General features: G+C 48.2%; 1 protein-coding gene across 1 annotated transcript; it reads right to left on the reverse strand.

Annotated features, from left to right (window-relative positions):
• Window positions 1–4,076: 4,076 nt before the first annotated feature.
• LOC104160570 (ras-related GTP-binding protein A) lies at window positions 4,077–17,277 on the reverse strand. The gene is made up of 9 exons (XM_009698724.1): window positions 17,251–17,277; window positions 14,985–15,084; window positions 13,924–13,990; window positions 12,696–12,918; window positions 10,525–10,620; window positions 9,017–9,139; window positions 6,704–6,795; window positions 5,631–5,746; window positions 4,077–4,621 (listed from the first exon to the last, which is right to left on the reverse strand). The coding sequence occupies exons 1-9, from the start codon at window positions 17,275–17,277 to the stop codon at window positions 4,524–4,526; spliced, it is 942 nt and encodes a 313-aa protein (XP_009697026.1). The 3' UTR covers window positions 4,077–4,523.
• Between the last annotated feature and the right edge of the window lie 315 nt (window positions 17,278–17,592).

Raw genomic sequence — 17,592 nt, forward strand, 5'->3', positions numbered from 1 at the left:
TTCTTGCCCACCCTGGGAGCAGATGACAAAATCGGAGCACCCCAGAAAGGGGTGCGTGGTGCTGTTCACCACCCCCCCGAGTGAGTGAGTAAGGCCAGATCCCTCCTCGGTTCGGCCATGAAAGGCAGGGCAGCAGCTCCACGCCTCTGCTTTCAGGGTTAACCACGAGATTATCAGTTCCACAAAATAAAACCCACAGGCTCTTGGCAACGCTCCCTCCTGCCTCTCTCCTCCCCAATCAGCCCCATCCACCACCCCTGGCACCGCGAGGTCCAACCGTCCCGAGCCGTTCACGCTTTGGCTCCGCAGGGAGACGGTCCGTTCCCCCCGGCGCTGCCGAGGGAGCCGAGTCCCTCCGAGTGGCCGCAGCCCTGGCGTCTGCTTCTTGCGGCCGTGGTTCCACCGAAGGCTTCGGGTGGGCTCAGCTGCACCCCTCCAAGCGCAGCTCTCACCCCCTTCCAGCCCCACGAAGCGCACACCGCTTCCTTCTTGATGTGCGGAAGGGTGGAGCAACCCCAAACATCACCGTGGTCTTCTGCAGAAATGGATGGAAAAATGGACGGTAAGGGGGAAAACTGAAGGAACTATTGGATTCCCAGGGTGGTGATGAGCACTGGGAAGTCCCACTGGTGACTGGTTATGGAGGTGACCGCTCCTCTCTCTCCAGCACTTTTGAGACCACAGCTGGACCCTGTGTCCCCAGCAGAGGAAAAGCAGGCGTGGAGGTGCTGCAAGAGGGACAAGGAGAGGCCAGGGCGCTGCCGGCAAGCGCTCCCCAGGAGGGTACAGGAGAGCCAGGCTCTTCCTGGAGACCAGTGGTGACAGGACGAGAGGTGAGGGCTCAACTTGCAACATGGGAAGCTCCGATACATGGATTTTTATTAATCATCTTAAAAATCCCTCCTTGGGAGATGCACAAGTCTCAGCTAGGCCAGGCCCTGAGCTGCCTACCTGGAGCAGGACGACAGACGTGGAGATGGGGCCTCGCCTACAGAATTCTGTGCCACGCCACAACCGTTTGAGATACAGCACCATACAATCTTTGCCCCCCAAAATGATCCCTTCCCCGTCTTGCATATGGGGAAGATCCCTCATCCGGCCAAGAGCTGTTCCCCAGAGGGGCGCAGAGGCTACAGCGCAAGATCTTCTGAACTGAGGGACGGTGCAGATGCTACTCACCAGGTGCCTACAAGCCACAACTAAGCAGAGCACGGCTATGCTCAGGGAACTTGAACTCAGCCTGGTCACCCACTGGATGTGTCCGAGGAGCTCACTCCCAGCTGGAGAGCACCACGCACCTCCATCCATCCCACCCAGCCCCTTCTCATCCCCTGGAGACTCCGACACTACCACTGCTACGCGCCGCTAAGGAGGTAAAACGAAATGCAGTACCCTTTGGGAGAGCTCCAAAAGTCAAGCTGATTTGAACGGAGCTCGTCACCGGGTTCACAGCCACTTGTTCACCCTCGACCCTACTCCAGTCATCCATGCTCGGTCCAACGCAGGCAGCAGGAAGGAAACAGAAAACCCAGGAGCAGAGAGGCACAGTACGGAGATGCACGCAGCAAGCAGGACCTGCCCAGACCGCATTGAAGAGGGACAGTCAGCTTACAGCGACCGCCCCACCTCCCTGTCCCCAGGGAACTCGACCCAGGCCCCACGGCAGCTCCCCAAGGAAAAGCAGCCTCTGGAAAGGGACAGGACCGAGCAGGGGCATTTATTCAGTACCATAACGACAGGCGGCGTTGAAGTTTCTACTAGTTCCAAGGTCAAGCCCTGAAGATAAAAGGATAGACCTCTGCAATCTCACCAAGACCGTGCGCTTTGGCTCTTTGGGGCCAGACTTGCGTGCGAGTATGTTTGTAAGAGCAACATCTGGAGCAGGCATCAACTTTTTTTTGTTTTTGACAGCAAGAGCTGCCAGAGTAAGTGGGAAGAGTCTTGCAGAAGGTGGGGTGAGGGTGCCAGAGCCTGATCCACCATCCCCTGCTGCTCGGCCATGCCAGGGGAGCGTGGCTGGTCACTGGAAGGACCCTGCCTGGCACAGCTGCACACCGGCCTCCGCTGGCAGTGACTGGCCCCAGGCTCCAAAAAAGGCCCCGAGGTTTGCTTTTGGGAGGAAAAAAAAACAAGATACAACACTGTACTGTCGAAAAACGTAAGGAGGTTGTCTTGAAATAAAGCCACGCGCATATTTGCATCCACACTGCGGGTGGTCGCTTGATAGCGTGCGCACAGAGCAGTGCCAGCGGCATCTCTGCCTGAGAGCAAGAGGAAAATGATTTCAGAAGAGCCCCCCAAATACGTGTACTTTAGGAAAAGAGGTTTGCAGTAAGAGAGAACAGCAGAACTTTAGCTGCCACCATCATACCGCTGGCCCCGGAGAGGCTTCAGCAAGCCAGGGTACCTGCGCACCGGGTTTGGCTCCCCATCAGCTATCCGACCCCTCTTCCTTCACAGCGCTTTATTACCTGCTCCCCCACCTCACATTTCCCGCCCCTTAACATTATTCCACTTTCACATCCTAAAGTTTATCCCCTAAGGAAACCCAACGGCAACTCCTTGTCACCATGGAAATAAGGCAGCATTTCCCACTGTCCTTTCCTCTGTCTCCGGCAGGAACAGCTGCCTGCTATGAAAATGTACTCGCAGCAGGAGGTGCTTCAATCTGTGCTGGAATTGTGGCCGTAAGCCATCTTCTGCTCTCCTGAAGCCGTGGCAGCTGCCCATCTCCTGCAAGTGGAGCCCTTCCCGGTAATCCCTCGGAGGTGATGTTCCAACGTATGGATCGGCAGCGACTCATCCTCTTGCCTCACTCAACAGCGCTGAGGGCAGGGTTTGGGTGCAGAAAGCCATGAAGTTTCTCCACCGACCGCAGCAAAAGCAGGGACGGACCTTGTCCAAGCGGTGGGGCAGCATCCACAAGAGGAAACCATAGTCGCGTTTTGGCGTGCTCCACCCCGACATCAGACAAAAGCGACCGTGACCAAGATTTGCTGTTCCCACTCCAGGATCAGTACCGTATTCCACTGCACCTGCAAGCACTGAAGACAAACAAAAACCTTCCGCTGCATCTCCAGCCCATTCACAAGTTCTCCAGAAACTCAGCCACCGAAATTGTTAATAGGAATCTCAAGAAGTTCCTCTCCCACGGGGACGCTGACATGATGATTCTCATTGAAAACACACCCAAGCCTGACAGAGCACCAACACATCTGCTGAGTAGGTGGTGCAAGACCCGGGTGTTTAATACTGTAAAGATTGAGAATCAACGGAAGATTTTGTGCAGAGCCCATCCTCAGCCCTCCACAGCCGAGATGTGCCCTTTAGCTCCCTGTTCTCACATCATGGACTCACCCTGTCAGATTTTTTCCCCCCCCGCTTCAGTGTGTGTGTGGACAGCGATACAGGGGGAAAGCATGATTTTGAGAATACAAAGTGGAAAGAGCCGGGCTCAGAGTCACCACACCCTTTTTTATAGAGTAATTTGATGCAGCAAGGAACAAAAAAAAAAATAAAAAAGGGAGAGAGATGCTGACAAGCATCAGCTCCCACCCAGCAAGCCAGAGATTCCCCTAACTCACAGTGCTTTTGTCGTTCCTACGTTTAATGGAAATACACACAAAAATTCATTAAAAAAATAGACAGTAACGTCAAGTAACATTGGTGCCAAACACTGTCCACTGGCTCGTCGCAAACATAGCTAATATAGCTCATGCACACACCACCCACAACACGTTCTACTGCTCCTACGTGCCCACACCAGCCTCTCCTGGCTCACCAGGACGAAGACTGGGCATGCCAGGACTATCTCACTGCTTGGTCACTTAGGATCTTTGGCCTCTTATTTACCGTGGTCGTTCCACCGCTTTGGCAAGTGTAAAGAGGCCAACGCCAGCCTGACTGCTTCACCTGCTGACTGAATTTTGCCTCCATATGGGGAAAAAAAATTATCTTAAATGAAACTCTGGAATGGCCTTCAGTCAACACCCCCCCAATAACATGAAAGGAAATGCAGCTCTTGTGCACCTGCTGGCCAAAGCTGCCCTAGGTTTTCGAAAAAAGAAAATCCACTTTCCAAAGCTCTAGGATCTGAAATCCCTGGTAGCAAAAATTTATTTTCATGACTGAAGACAAGGAGAAATTTATAAATGTATTCTAGCAACCAACCAATAAAACAGTAAATATTCCATTCCTGTGACTTATACGATCACCCGGAAGCAAAACATCCAAACCGGCTCTGCCACGTGCCACTACGACAACCAGGAGTACGAGACCATGTGCACATCACCTGTCCTCACTTCTCCCCAGCCCCACGTACGCCAGGGAAGTCTCTTTTGAAGGTCCGCAGTGTATCCAGACATCCTCCGAGTGACTAGTGTCCAACGTTAAAAGGAGAAAAAATAAAGCAGCACACTCATTTCAAAGCCCAACAAAGACATCAACATTGTTAGATTCTCCTAAAAATAAGTAGTTCCAATTCATTTTTTCTCCCCCCAAAGACCATGTGCCTTGGCCAGCGTTCAGCGCATGAGCAGGCTGTGCTTTGGTCCATCCACTCTCTCCAGCTTCTCAAAGTGTTTTCTGGCATTGCGGATGTTGATCAGCGTAGCCGCAGAAGCTAGGACGGAAAAGGGACAGGGGAGATAACAAAAGTTGAAAGGGATCCGAGTAACCAACTCCTCAGAAGTTAAGCGCTGCATAAAAGCAATATCCCTGTCAGCAAGCGCTCTCATTTCAAGCCCACTCACTGCTCCCTAGCTGTGCAAAATTTAACGCTGGGAGGTGTGGGCTGTTTGCTGATCCCAGTACAGCACAGAAGAAGAGTCAGAGTGTGGTCAAGCAGTTTGGTCACAGGGATAGCTGCGCAAGTCACCACAGCTGCTCACTTGCTGCTCCTCAAGCACAGTAATGTCACAGCTGGTAATTCAGCCACGGGCTTTACACAGGTTTTTCCCTAATTCAGTAAACCATTCCAAAGGAGGACAGGAAGCATCAACCCTGCAAGCCACAAGGCTGTCCTGGACAGTGTCTCTTAAGCCCCTCAAATCCTAACAGGAGCAGTTTCAGTTGGAGCTGTGTAAACAGTTAAACGGTCACACTGTGCCTGTAAGGGCTGGCACTGCTGGCTGCAGCTTCTTCTTCAAGATAAATAGATGTGACTATAATTAGAGTCCTTGCCCACCAAGACAGTTAAGGCAGCAAGAGCAAAAACTCAAATACGATCCGTCTCTGCTTCCTCTCCAAAAATCACTGGGGCTGCCAGATCAGAACAGCCCAAAATAGGTTATTAGACGTGACCTACTAAATCAGGTCACATCTGTTAGAGGTTCCCCACCACTGCTACGATCCTCCACTCGACAGTAACAAACAGCTCAGCTGTCAAAAGGCACACGTCTCTTGCCTTCTGCAAGGTAAGTCACTTTTTAACCACCTTCCCCCACCCTCTGCTCAGACAGGGCAAACCAGCAGGACAGTAGATCCCTCTCTATCTTTTAATTACAATTGGTTTTACTGCTTTGCCTGGTGTTTGTTATTTTCCAAGAGAAACACAATTTAAACTAGACTCATTGGGCTTTTCTTCCCCGCGAACAAAACCAGGCCAGAGGCTTATCTTTGCTTCAACTTACGTATTGAAGGATCTGACATAACCACCATCACATATGTATTTGATGTAAAGATGTCAATGAAAGCAGCAAAGTTAGAGTTCCTGACCTCCATGCTCTGGAAAGAAGCTGCCAGCTTACTAAGAGGGGAGGAAAAAAAAAAAGACAGTAAATGAACTATTACCGTAACAGTGCTCAAACAGCTTTTGTGCCCACACCCCATTACTTGAGTTGCTGGTAACGAAGAAGTGTTTGACTCCCCACTTGGCAAGTGACACCAGGTGAGACTACAAGTTTGGTTGTGGGTTTGTTTTGTTGTGTTTTTTTTAAAAAAAAACAAACAAAAACTCTTTAGCTTTAGCCTGAACGAGAACAATATCAAATGATTTGTGCATTGAATGGCAAAGGTAACTCAAGATACACAACCCCACTGACTGAGTCTGCTATGCCCAAGCAGTCAACATCACTTGCCCCCTGGATGTAACAGCTCCGCCGTTTAGAGGGACAGTTGAACACTGTGGGTAACCACCAGAAACAAGTACAAAACTGAAACATCTGGAGACAGCTCTGTAAACCATGCAGCCACCTCTCCATCCTATTCGGGCTCCAAACACTTGCAGCTATTACCAATAGGCTGTGGAACGTGGGGGCTGTTCAAAAGCCAAGCTACTCCAAAGCAAGCTTTCCACTGTTCCACTTGAAATATCGATAGATGGTGTGTGCTAGCCCCTTCCTCCCAAACCAGCATTGTGGTACAGCGGCTGAAGCAAAGCTCTCCACCTGACTTTCTGCAGCACTGTTGACTGTCACTAATTCATCAGTTCAGTCCTGGAACTGCCCTACCTCGTCCAGGAGAACGAGGCCTAGAAGAAAACCGTTGTTTCAAAACAAACCTCTTTCAACCATCAGCAAAGGAGGAAGTTACACAAGATAACAATTAACTCAGCTGTGTTTAAGCCCGTTGCAATTTAACTACAGCATCTCAGCTTGCTGAGGAGCCACAGAATTAGTATTAATTTGGAGAGCCTTCGTGCTTCTGGATGAAGCCAAAATACCTGCTGGGGTATCGTCCCCACCTAATGATTAAACCAGCTCACCTGCAACTTAGTTTGAATTGTTTAATAATGTTGCTGATTTTCTCAAATCTGTGGACATCTCGCTGTTCTTTGCATTGGTAGTGAGAAATGACCTGGAAGGCAGAAAGAGAGAGAGTGCGTAGTTAGTTAATAATTTATTTCACTGCGGGTTTCTCGGGCTCGATAGCAATCATGGGAAACGGGTGGTGACCAGGACAGAGATTCCCTGTGCCTTTTGCTGATTGAATCTTGGAAACTATTCACAACAATACTTGTGGCGCTTTCACAGTAAAACAAGACTCAGTAATACAATCACCAGGAAGCCTTTCACAAGTGCGGATCCAAGTACCTAAGATATGCAAGAGACACCATTGTCCATTTGAGGTCTGAATACTCCAACTTAGCAGCAATTTAAATCTTGATTCAAAGAAAAAGAAAGTGTAATGCGAGGAAAAAAAACATGCAAGACCATCACTTCAGGTAGGGGAAACAGACACTTGACAAACACTGGAGTAGCTTTTCCTTCCTAAGTCTATCATGCTGCAGATTCTCAAGGAATCAACCTGAGAAATTTGCCATTCTGCAACAGGTACGATGCACAAGCACCGCCCTCAAAGCCAAAGCAAGCCGCTTCTCCCTAAGAAAAGCGGTTTCCTAGGGAGTTCTCTCTCCATCAGTCAGACCAAGACTGTGCTAAGCTGCCTGCATTTGGCTTGGTTCCCCTCCTGTTCCTCCCACATGGCAATCCAGCAGCAACACGCAGACCTTAGTGCCTGGCTGCAATGATTCAGAGGATCAAAAGTTTTTAGGAATCCTTGCAGTGTGATCCACAGCTATCCCTCCCCGACCACCTTCACAAGGCTGGTAGTATACAGACCTTTACTCTTCAGCCAAATTAGCTAACAGGCCAAGAACTGCATTTACTGCGTAAGGGGAATGGTACACAATCAAATAGTTACATCATCTTTGTTCCCACAGCGAACCAAAAAGGAGTATTTTAGAAGCCTTATGCTGTGTGCTTCAAGCTCTTAAGAATCATGAAACCAGCTGCTACTGGAAGTGTCAGCACCCTAGCACAAGGATGTTAAACTCTTACTTTTCTACCTATGGAGTTACATCTAACAGGCTTGCGAGAACTAAGTTGTTTGGTTCGGGGGCTTTTTGTGTGTGTGTGTCCCTGCTGCCCTTGAGCACCTTAAAACAATCACATACTTCCTACTTTTTAAACCTGCCCAATTATTCACACAAGTACAGGTTCAGCCAGATGCAAGGACTGCATTCATACCAAAGCCTTCATGGCATGCAAGTTTGTTCCTTAACTTTCCAGATAGGTTTTTCTGTTATTGTGATTTGAATACAATTTCAGAGTAAGATTTCACTTCAGGAGAAAAGAGTCTTGGGGGAAGTTTAAATAGTATGAAAAAAGTGAAAAGAAAGAGTCTTTTAAAAAGTCATCATTACACTGAAAATAAGCATAGAATTTTTGGAGCAAAGATTATTCTTTTTCAGTTTAAAAAATGTACTTATAATGAAAGTACTTTTACATACCACCAAGGTGGAACCATTTATTATCTACAAAAGGTCCAAAAGCAGAACTTGCCAGAAATAGCAGGTGTTTACTTCTGATCATTTAAGAAGTGAGAAAAGTAATGGCTCCTTTTCCACATTGCCTCCATCATTTCAAAAATCAGACATTTGGCCATCAAGGAAAGCACTCAAAAATTCAAAACCATCCCTTCCGGTCAGCAAAAGTTTCCGTGCAAAATCTGAAGAGACCAATCCAGAAACCAAGAGTATGGACGGACAAGCAGCAAAAGTGGTTTTAACCACTTGCAGAGACAACAGATTGGAGGCACCATGCAGCCAGTAACTTTGAAAGCCATTGCAATCCAATTGCTTGTGACCCTCTATCCATACTCTGAGTTTGTATAGCATGAGACCAAAAAAAAAAAAGAATCAGGAAGATCAGTTAAAATGCCAGGCCAGGAGGAACTGAAAAGGCTTATTTCACTCCAAAGAAGGTTCTTGCCCTGTGGAGAAAGGAATTATCAAAAAAAGTCCCACAGTCAACAACAGAATGGGGATATGAAACCCTCTCATAGCTTGGAAGAGGGAGGGAAATACCGATCAAGCCCTCAGCTCAACTGCTAGAAGTGGAAATTTTGGGAAGGTCCCATGAGCCATGGAGTCACGTCAGCCACTTTCAACATCACAAGGCCTGGATCAACGCATTCTGCCATCTGGTGCTGGCACCTCTTTGGGCTACTGCCACATCCAGGGAACTCCGATCTAGGCTGGGCAGAGGAACCCGAAGGGCAGAACTGCTGTATTCACCAGGAAAGTGGCTCTCTCAAACAGAAGCACTTCATCTGCCTCGATGATCTGAGCAAAGTTCCTCAGGTTCATTTCCAGCTGCTGGACATTGGGGATCAGCTGATAAACGATACTGGACCAAGCCTGTCAATAAAGAAAGACACAACAGAAGGGCTGCATTAGCACTTCTCTGCCTCGTCCTCTTGTTATGCAATGTGCTCAAAAACTGATTATTTGCAGTTCTGGGTGTTGATAGTCTAGGCAAGACTGAGAAGCTTCCTCCACCTCTGTGTCCAGCAGACTACCAGTGGTACCCCAGACCACAGCAAACTCTTCATTAGGTCAAGTTCTTCTCCACATCAGTCACAGAGAAACTAGAATACTATTAAACAGGCTTAAATCATCCTAATTTTAAACCAGCAATGCTTCTATCTACTCCTCCCAGATAAACCCACTCAAGTTTTCAGAGTTGTTGGTTTTTTTTTTTTTAATCTTGAGCAAGGTCAACATGCAGATGGATACTTGGCAGCTCGTCACTGATCCAAGCAGAGATCTCTCATCTAACCCAATGGGTCAGGAACAAGCCCAGAAGGGACTGAGGATGTTGTAATAGGCATCTGTCCTCAATTCAGAGCCAGGTCCTCTGAGCTCAGCTTCACCTCACTGCCTACCTACTCACCCAGGTTTGTGTCAGCACCCGACCACAGGCTTCCCCACAGGAGCCAGCGTGGATATTTGTGTCCCCTATTTACCAAGTACCCAATATTTACCAAACACTCCTACCATCCCACTTGCCAAGTGCACAGCTAAAAGCCCACGCCAAGGGCATAAGTTCTAAAGAGCTCCAGCAGGGCTGTGTCTAGAACAGCACAGGTCTGCTGCTGTATAAGCCGATCTTAACTGATGGATTTGCCAGGATGGTGAAATCTGCCATCCGAAGTCCCACTGAAGTCAAGAGAAAGAGCCAAATGGTTCTTGCCTTCAGACAAGCAACCGAGCCACTACGCTACCACTGCTCATTAGCATTAGCTGGCAATTATAATGCTCATTTGCTACCAGTGTGGCCCAGGTAGCACTCACCACTCCCACACCTGGAGGACTCTGACACTGCAGTCAAGACTGACTGACAGGAAAAAAACCCTGTCCCTTCCTGAAAGCAAAGCAATATCCCAGAAGGGTAAACGCTCGTGTTTTAACAGCGCTGCAGAGAAACATAGGAAACAATTCCGTGCTGGATAAACATGACTAAAAGATGCAGCAGCTCCTTCTAAAGTAGCCAGGCAAAGTGTTAAAGCAGTATTAACACATTGACACCATGAGTCCAACACATGGAGGGGTTTTACTTTTTCCTAATTAAAATCAGGATGCTCTGGTGCCATTTACAACAGCTGACCTCCAGAAGTAGTTGCTGCAGAACTAAAAAGGGCCAGTCACTAACAAACCAGTAGCAACCAACCACTCCCCTTCCTCATGCTCTTGTTTTCAAGTGGGAGGGGAGAAACCAGATACAGAGAGGAAGCTGTACAAACCTTGTAAAGTGTTTCATCCCAGATGGAAGTTCTAAAACAAACACATTCCAAGGGACGGGAAAGGCGCTTCAAGTCTTCCTCACGCTCTTTAAAAATCTGGGAAATAAAAAAAAGAAGATTAGCAGCTGAGTGTAAATATTTCTGCCTTTGGTGTGGTTGCTGTATTACATTTACAGCACGCATTTCAAACAAATCTCAAGGACCTACCGCACTGGAGAAAAGACAACTGCAGAGCACGCTGGCCAGGACAGGCTGGCAGAAACCCCTTCCTCTGGAGCAGCAGGGACAAGCAGACCATGGCTGTCTTGCAATAGATCTGACTGGGACTCAAAGCCGAAATAACTATGGGTGTTGTGGAGTAGGAATGGAAGTGGACACACATGAGTGTCTCTGAGGACCTAAATTTTGACAAGCCTCTGGTCACAGGCAAAAAAGCTCTGTCACTGAGGACAGGATAGGAAGAAAGCACTCGAGGTTCATCAAAACGAGCAGCTCTGAGGCATGTACTTATACAGTCTTCTCTTCTCACACCATACTCTGCCTTTAGAAGTTATGGTTACAAAAAAACAGGAGCAGGGAGAACAGCAAAGACCAGACAGCCTTGTGCTAGGCTCCTACAGAACTGCTAAAAACGCAGGACAGCCAGCAACGTGCCTCTGCAGGGGAAGACACGATGACCACCTTCACCTCAGCTAACTGTTTTTAGGAACATGACAGAACATCAACTCATCCCCATGAAATGCTGCGTAGGCCAACGCTTACCATCTGGGTCCTGGGATCCCAAAGGCTTCAGTAAGATTTACAGAGACAGTGATTTGGCCCAGTACTTGCATGTTCTTTTGAGTAGCAGATACCTTAAAACAGATCTTGAATGCCTGTGCAATGACACACATTTAAAGTATATCTGAAGTAAGGCCTCTCTTCTGTCTACCGCTCACTTCAGAGCCTCACTGGAGCCTGCACAACTACGTAAAACCAGCATTTGTCCACTAGTCCCAAAACAAATCCGGACAGGACAGCATCAAGAAGATTTTAGACTCATCCTTCAGTCTGGAGGGAAGGCAGAAGGAAGTGAGGAAAAGCTCCTTGAATCAACCCTACGAACAAGCTCTTTGAGCTATTTCTGCACTGAGTTGGAGGGCAGAACTAAAACTGGAAGAGAAGGATCACCACTCTCAGGCAGCATGAGTGCTGTAAAGCCAACCTGCTGCAAGGAAGAAGTCCGTCTATGCAGGGTGTGGTTTCAGCCACAGGACCTCGCATGGCCTCCTTTGCAGCTGCCCAGGCACATGCTCACCAGGAATGAGAAGAAAGTTTAATAAGACTTCTTACTTCAGACAAAAGCCAACAGCCTAAAGGGGCCTCCAAACTTGCTGCAAGCCAGGGAGTGGCCAAGCAGCCAGGGAAGTACTTGTCTAAACCACAGAGCTAATTTTCCTTTTGGTATCAGGAGTTGGTTGCATTTCAGGTCAAGCTGAAAAAGCAAGATTGGTAGGAACTCAGTATTTCCCAGTCTCCCTGCAACCTTTCAAAAGCTCCGAGAAGAACAGAAAACACCAAACGTCTCTGAAAGGTTAAACTCCAGCCTTTGCAGGATGCCTCTTGGGGCAGAGGAGTGCTTAAGAAGTGATCTCTGAGCAGGCAGGCCAAACCGACAGAGAACAGAATCAATTGATAGAAACCACCTTCCAGTTAACCGGGAAAGTTTCAACTCTTTTTTTTTTTTTGGTTATGCTTTAGAACAGAACCTGTGCTGGACTGAAAGCAACAGCTAAAGAGAAACCAACCATCACTGCCACTACCACCATCTGCAAAGCCATCCAAATAGTGAGCAGCGAGTTTAAGGCTGCTGGATTTCTTTCAGTTCTACCTCACTTCTGGAGCCAAGGTCTGGTGAAAGTACTAGAATCAGTGCTGTAAAAGAGAAGGCTTAGAGTAGTTGTCATGAAAAATCATTAGTTCTGTTCTCCACTAGACTATATGCAAGAGAGCGAAGACATACAATTTAGGCAGAAAAAGCTTAGAAGGCTTTGACAATTCTTAACATCTCAGAAACCCTTCTAGGAACAGTGCTGATGGGGCTGTATTTGAAGTACAAAATCACAACGCATTAGCACAGTCAAAAAATGCTCTATTTGGAAGCATTTCTACGGCAACGATCAGATTCTCACCAAATCCCTCTGATCCTCCTGCACCAAGTCCATCTTGTGCACTAGACAAAAGATCTTTGCATCAGGAGAGTTCTGAAGAATTGCCTCCAAGCATGACTGGTAGTAGTGCATGTCCTTCTCCAGTTCACGGCTCTCTACATCAAAGACATAGATGAGGACTTCTACGTTGCGGAAGATGTTGTCCCGCTGACTGGTGAAGTAGTTCTCCATGAAGGTGTCCTGTCTGAGAAGCAGAGCAACAAAGCAAGGAGACTCTCATTAGAACAGCTTAGCATTGTCAGGAAAGGTGCTACGTGTAAAATACCTCCTGCTAGAAAGGCAAGGTTTGCATTTTGAGTTAGAGACCCCACCACAGGAGTCCAGGCAAGAGCCCCACGGGTGGCTATATTCCCCACGATGTAAGGCTCCCTACACATTTCCAACCAAAGTTGGATGCTCCTGAAGAGCATCCGCTCACCAGTCTCACAGGAAGCTGGAGCTTCCCTCATGTCACAGTTGGCTGCTCAGCGTCCTGTGCAAAGAGCTACGTTGCTTCTCGACCCAGACTGGCTTCTAGAGAGTTGCATATAAAAAAAAGCCACAGCAGCAGAAGCTAAAGTATAACCAAACCCATCAGTGCAGCCTGTTATTACAGGATTTAAATCTCCTTTAACTTTTGCTGAATGTGGCTCAGACTACACATGAGGACATGAGAGTTGATGAAGCTTAGCAAAGTTGGACAGCTCTGCCGAGGGTCTGTCAGTGGGAGAGCATTCTTCAAGAAGCTGCTTCCAGGAGCCACAGGAACACTGTCAGCCTTCGGCATCGCTTCTCAGCACGCACCCTGTTTGGATCAAGCTGGTGATGAGCAATTCTGAAATCAGCGTCACCTCCCACCAGCTCAGGAGAAAGTCCAGGTGAAGGGCTCAGGCTTTTTGCCAGCAGAAGAAAGCAGGCAGCAAGGGAAGGGTGGACCTACGCACTGCACCTTTCACACAGGGATAAGTCAAGAGACAGCGTAATCGCGCCAACCTCTTCCACACACAAGCCTAAGATGTGGCATACATTCTTTCCAGAGTTGTCTCACCTGTTTTACATGCACACATGAAGCCTGTTTTATTCCCTTATTACACAAGCAGCGTACTCGTCCCTCTGGGGCAGGAGGACCTCTGTTTTGTTACACCCCCAGCCTTATTCCCCAGAGCCAACCCCCAACCATTTCAAAAGCAAAAGAATAAACAGTACCTACCCTCCGCAGTCCCAGAGGTTTAATACCAGGTTTCCTAGAAATCTAACATGGGAGTGCTCCACATCAACTGGAAAGAGACAACAGGAGTTTACAGATTGTACCACACACCCAGATCAGAGCTACCTCCTCAGGCAGCCAGCAATGCTATTCTTTGCAACACAGCCCACAATTTGTAAAATCCCATCTAAACAATGTTGTTGTACGTAACCTGTAGCTGAAGGCACTATGGAAAAAGACAGTTCCCTGAGTAACTCAAGCCTTCCTACTCTCTACCCAGGACACAATTCTCCTGAGAAGCACAGCACGGGGCTCCCCTTTAACAACATTTTTGCTGATCTTTGTAATATTTTAAGAATGACATCAGGTCCAGTATGCTCTGCAAGGCCTTAAGCAAGCCACGAAAAAAAGAAAATAGTAACACAAAGAATGTAAACATTATGAACAGGCCAAATTTACGGCCAAGAGGAAATGTACACCAATCCACGACATTAAGTCCTCATAGGCGCTTCCTAGTGAGGAGCATTAGATCCTGACAATTCATACCTCTGCTTCAGAGGAATCGCTTATTGCTTTTTCAGATCAGTGGCTTAGGAGAAAAAAAAAAGGCACAAGACAGCAATTAAGCCTAGTGCATCATCCTGCCAAAACCACAGGTGTATAGCGAGATCACTGTGCATTCAGCTGCGCTAGCGATCAGCTGGCTACCAACAGCAAAGCTTCCCCAACAAGGAGGATCACGAGGAGGCACTGAACACTCCTCCAATAACAGGTGTAGCTGCAGCAAAGGCTGCTTCCTGATCAAAAAAAAAATTAAGGATAAAAGCTCAACAACAAAGCAGCAAAACTGAACCCAATGCTGCCTTCCCTTTCACTCCAGCTTCCTACCTGCCTTATCTGAGCTCAGAGGCAAAGTTGCCTGTGAGGTGTGGCAGCTGGGAGGATCAGCAGACACCCACCTACTCCAGAGGAGAGGCAGCGATGGCTGGAGGGAATGGCCTCACCCCTTTAATGAAGGGGAGTTGAGCCCTGAGAACTTGCAGGTCAAACAAGCAAAGTCTTACTTGTGGCACCCAGGCGCCGTGTGTCCCTGGCGATGTAGTTTGCAAAGATAATGGACCTCATGCTGGTCTTCCCAGACCCACTTTTACCCATCAGCAGCACCTATGAAATAAAAAAAAAAAAAGAAAGAATTAGCTACCACAGAGCATTAAGTCCTTCACGGCTCCTTCGAGGTTAACATCTCACTGCCAAAGCCACCGAAACACAGGACCAACATATTTCAGATGTGAATGCATCAGGAGAGAGAGGCAATGAAGAGTACCATGCCTGGGAAGGCAGGAGACAGACATCCTTACCTCCTTGCTACCCATGGTCACTGAATCGTGGTCACAGTGAAAACCTTTCCATCTTGTTTGCATTCTTGAACTATGTCCCCCACCCTCTCAGGAATCTCTGCCCTTCCAGGCACCACAATCCTGTTCCCTCACCCACTCCTGAAGGAAACGGAACCAGCCCACAGCCACTGTCCACTGAACTCCCTTTTCCCAACACACGTTGGCAGAAGACTCATAACCAGCACTCAGGGAAGGGCAGGATCTGCTCCCAAACCCGCCACAGCCTCCCCCAGCCCCTTGCACCTGCACACTTTCCAAATGCACTGGCACCACAGATGAAGGCTTAATATTTTTGACGACAGCAAAGGACTTTGCCAAGACAAGAGAACAACTTTATTTCAAGCCTTTAAGACCAGGCTGGAAACAATCCCTTGCCCACTCAGCGCTGGCATTCTCCACCCATTACTTCTCTCCTAATCACAGTGTTTTCCTCCTCATAACATGACTTGTTTTCTCTTCCCCAACATTAGTGAAATACAAGTTAGATTTCAAGTTTCAGGTGTCAGAAGACCAGCAAAAAGTTAAAAGCAGATGGGACAGCCCAGTTCAAGGGCACCAGGCTATCGCATAGGGGAGACACTTGACTCCAGAGTCCTGTTTGCAGATCATCAGGCCAAAGGACAGGTAACACATTTGGTAGCCAAAGACTAGGAGATGATTGGGGGGGTAAGAGGGGAGACAGTCACACAAGGCAAGACTCCACACTGTGATCTAAAAATAAAAATTAAAAAACCCTAACAGTGACAGCCAACAGAGACTTGCTCACAAAAACAGCTGTTAAACAAGTTCCAGTTACAAAGTCAAACTCAGCCTTTGGCAACAGCTCTGAAAAATCTATCATCAAGGATAGGTTTAACAAGAGTGCAACCGGCCAGAGTCTGCCTGCCCAGCCCGCACCAGTGCCAAACGCTAGCTGGGAAGGCACTCGCTCAACTCCCAACCTCGCTTTGCAACTGCACGGCGACAGCTGCCAGAATTGGAGGGCAAAACAGGAGAGGCAGAACCGCACCATCCTGTTTGCAGAAGTTATCCTTCTGAGAGAGACTGCAACGTTTCACAGGCTGGCGAGCACCCTTTCCAAAAAGGAGCTGATCACATGCCTTGATGATTTGGTAACAAGGGCTCTTCCTCAGAGAGGCAGGCTGGTCAGGTCACACCCACCAGCCTTTCCAGAGCAAACCCCTAGAAAGCTATGCCGTCTTCTCCCCTGAGCTACACACAGAGCAGAAAGAGAACATCATCCTCTCTTATTTCATACCACCTGCAGAAAAAGCACATGCAGAGAAACTCAATACAGCTCCAAGTCAGCCTACAGGCGAACCCAATTCCCAAGTTTTAGACTGCAGAGGCCTTCCAAAGGGGTCAGACACCAGCACGCAGGGCCAGGCAGGAAACCCAATCCCACCACACCATGGAAAGACAGACATGTATTCTCCACACAGCTGCTTTAATGGCTTTGAATATGCTTACTGCTGGAATATACCCACTCCACTCCTCAGAAAAAGTGCTGCTACTTTTCCATGTGTTAAGTTTCATCCTCTCAGGAGCCCTCAGAAAATTATAGGCTCCCCATGCAAGCTTCTCCAACACATCAGGAGGGTCTCCCCACGGGCCAAGGGAGCGGGTTAGAGCACATCCTCTTCCCTCACGCTGCGGGAGGCACGCAGCGAGCAGAGGGTTTTGCAACATGTACCAGAAACACTCACACAGCAGTTATCGTGGACAGCTCTGCAGTGAGCCTGCCCTACCACTCACGCCAATTTTAATTTCTAGCACTTTAAGCAAAGGATGCATCTGCTGACTCTGAGAGTCTTAAGAGGCACCTGGCAGCCAAAGAACGCACCGACATATAGATACAAACACATAACAACATTAGCAAATGCAGACGGGGAAGGAAAACCCCACCGCAAAGGATTCTCTTTTCAGTTCTTACCTTTTTCTTCATGGCTGTGCTTGGCATCACACACCTACAGAGAGAAGACCATCTTCTTACATTGCTCTACTTTCCTCACTTGCAGGCTTCACTTCAACATCCAAATCCCACCCACAGGAGCACCGTGCAAAAGGGGAAGCACTCCCATACTGACACAATGCCCCTCAACCTCCACCTCACCAGGCACTTGACAGCTTCTGCTCCAGACAGCATAGGGAAAGTTTAGCAAAAGCCTCCTACTGTTAGAAATCCCTCTAACACGCCCATGATGGACAACGTTCCCGTAATCACACGGCCAAACAGGCCTAAGCAGGGTAAATGCGGCCAGCGCTGGAAGGCAGC

The sequence above is a fragment of the Cariama cristata genome, unplaced genomic scaffold (genome assembly GCF_000690535.1).
Source record: "Cariama cristata isolate BGI_N322 unplaced genomic scaffold, ASM69053v1 scaffold22154, whole genome shotgun sequence".
NCBI classification, from domain to species: Eukaryota; Metazoa; Chordata; class Aves; order Cariamiformes; family Cariamidae; genus Cariama; species Cariama cristata.

Bases quoted from the DNA above. Each gene is read 5' to 3' on its own strand.
- LOC104160570 (XM_009698724.1), bottom strand. From the start codon at position 17,277: ATGCCAAGCACAGCCATGAAGAAAAAG. The intron at 9,140-10,524 runs GTTTGTACAGCT...CTTTATTGACAG, and splicing joins GGGATGAAACACTTTACAAG to GCTTGGTCCAGTATCGTTTA. The intron at 4,622-5,630 runs GTAAGTTGAAGC...TTTCCGTCCTAG, and splicing joins TATGTCAGATCCTTCAATAC to CTTCTGCGGCTACGCTGATC.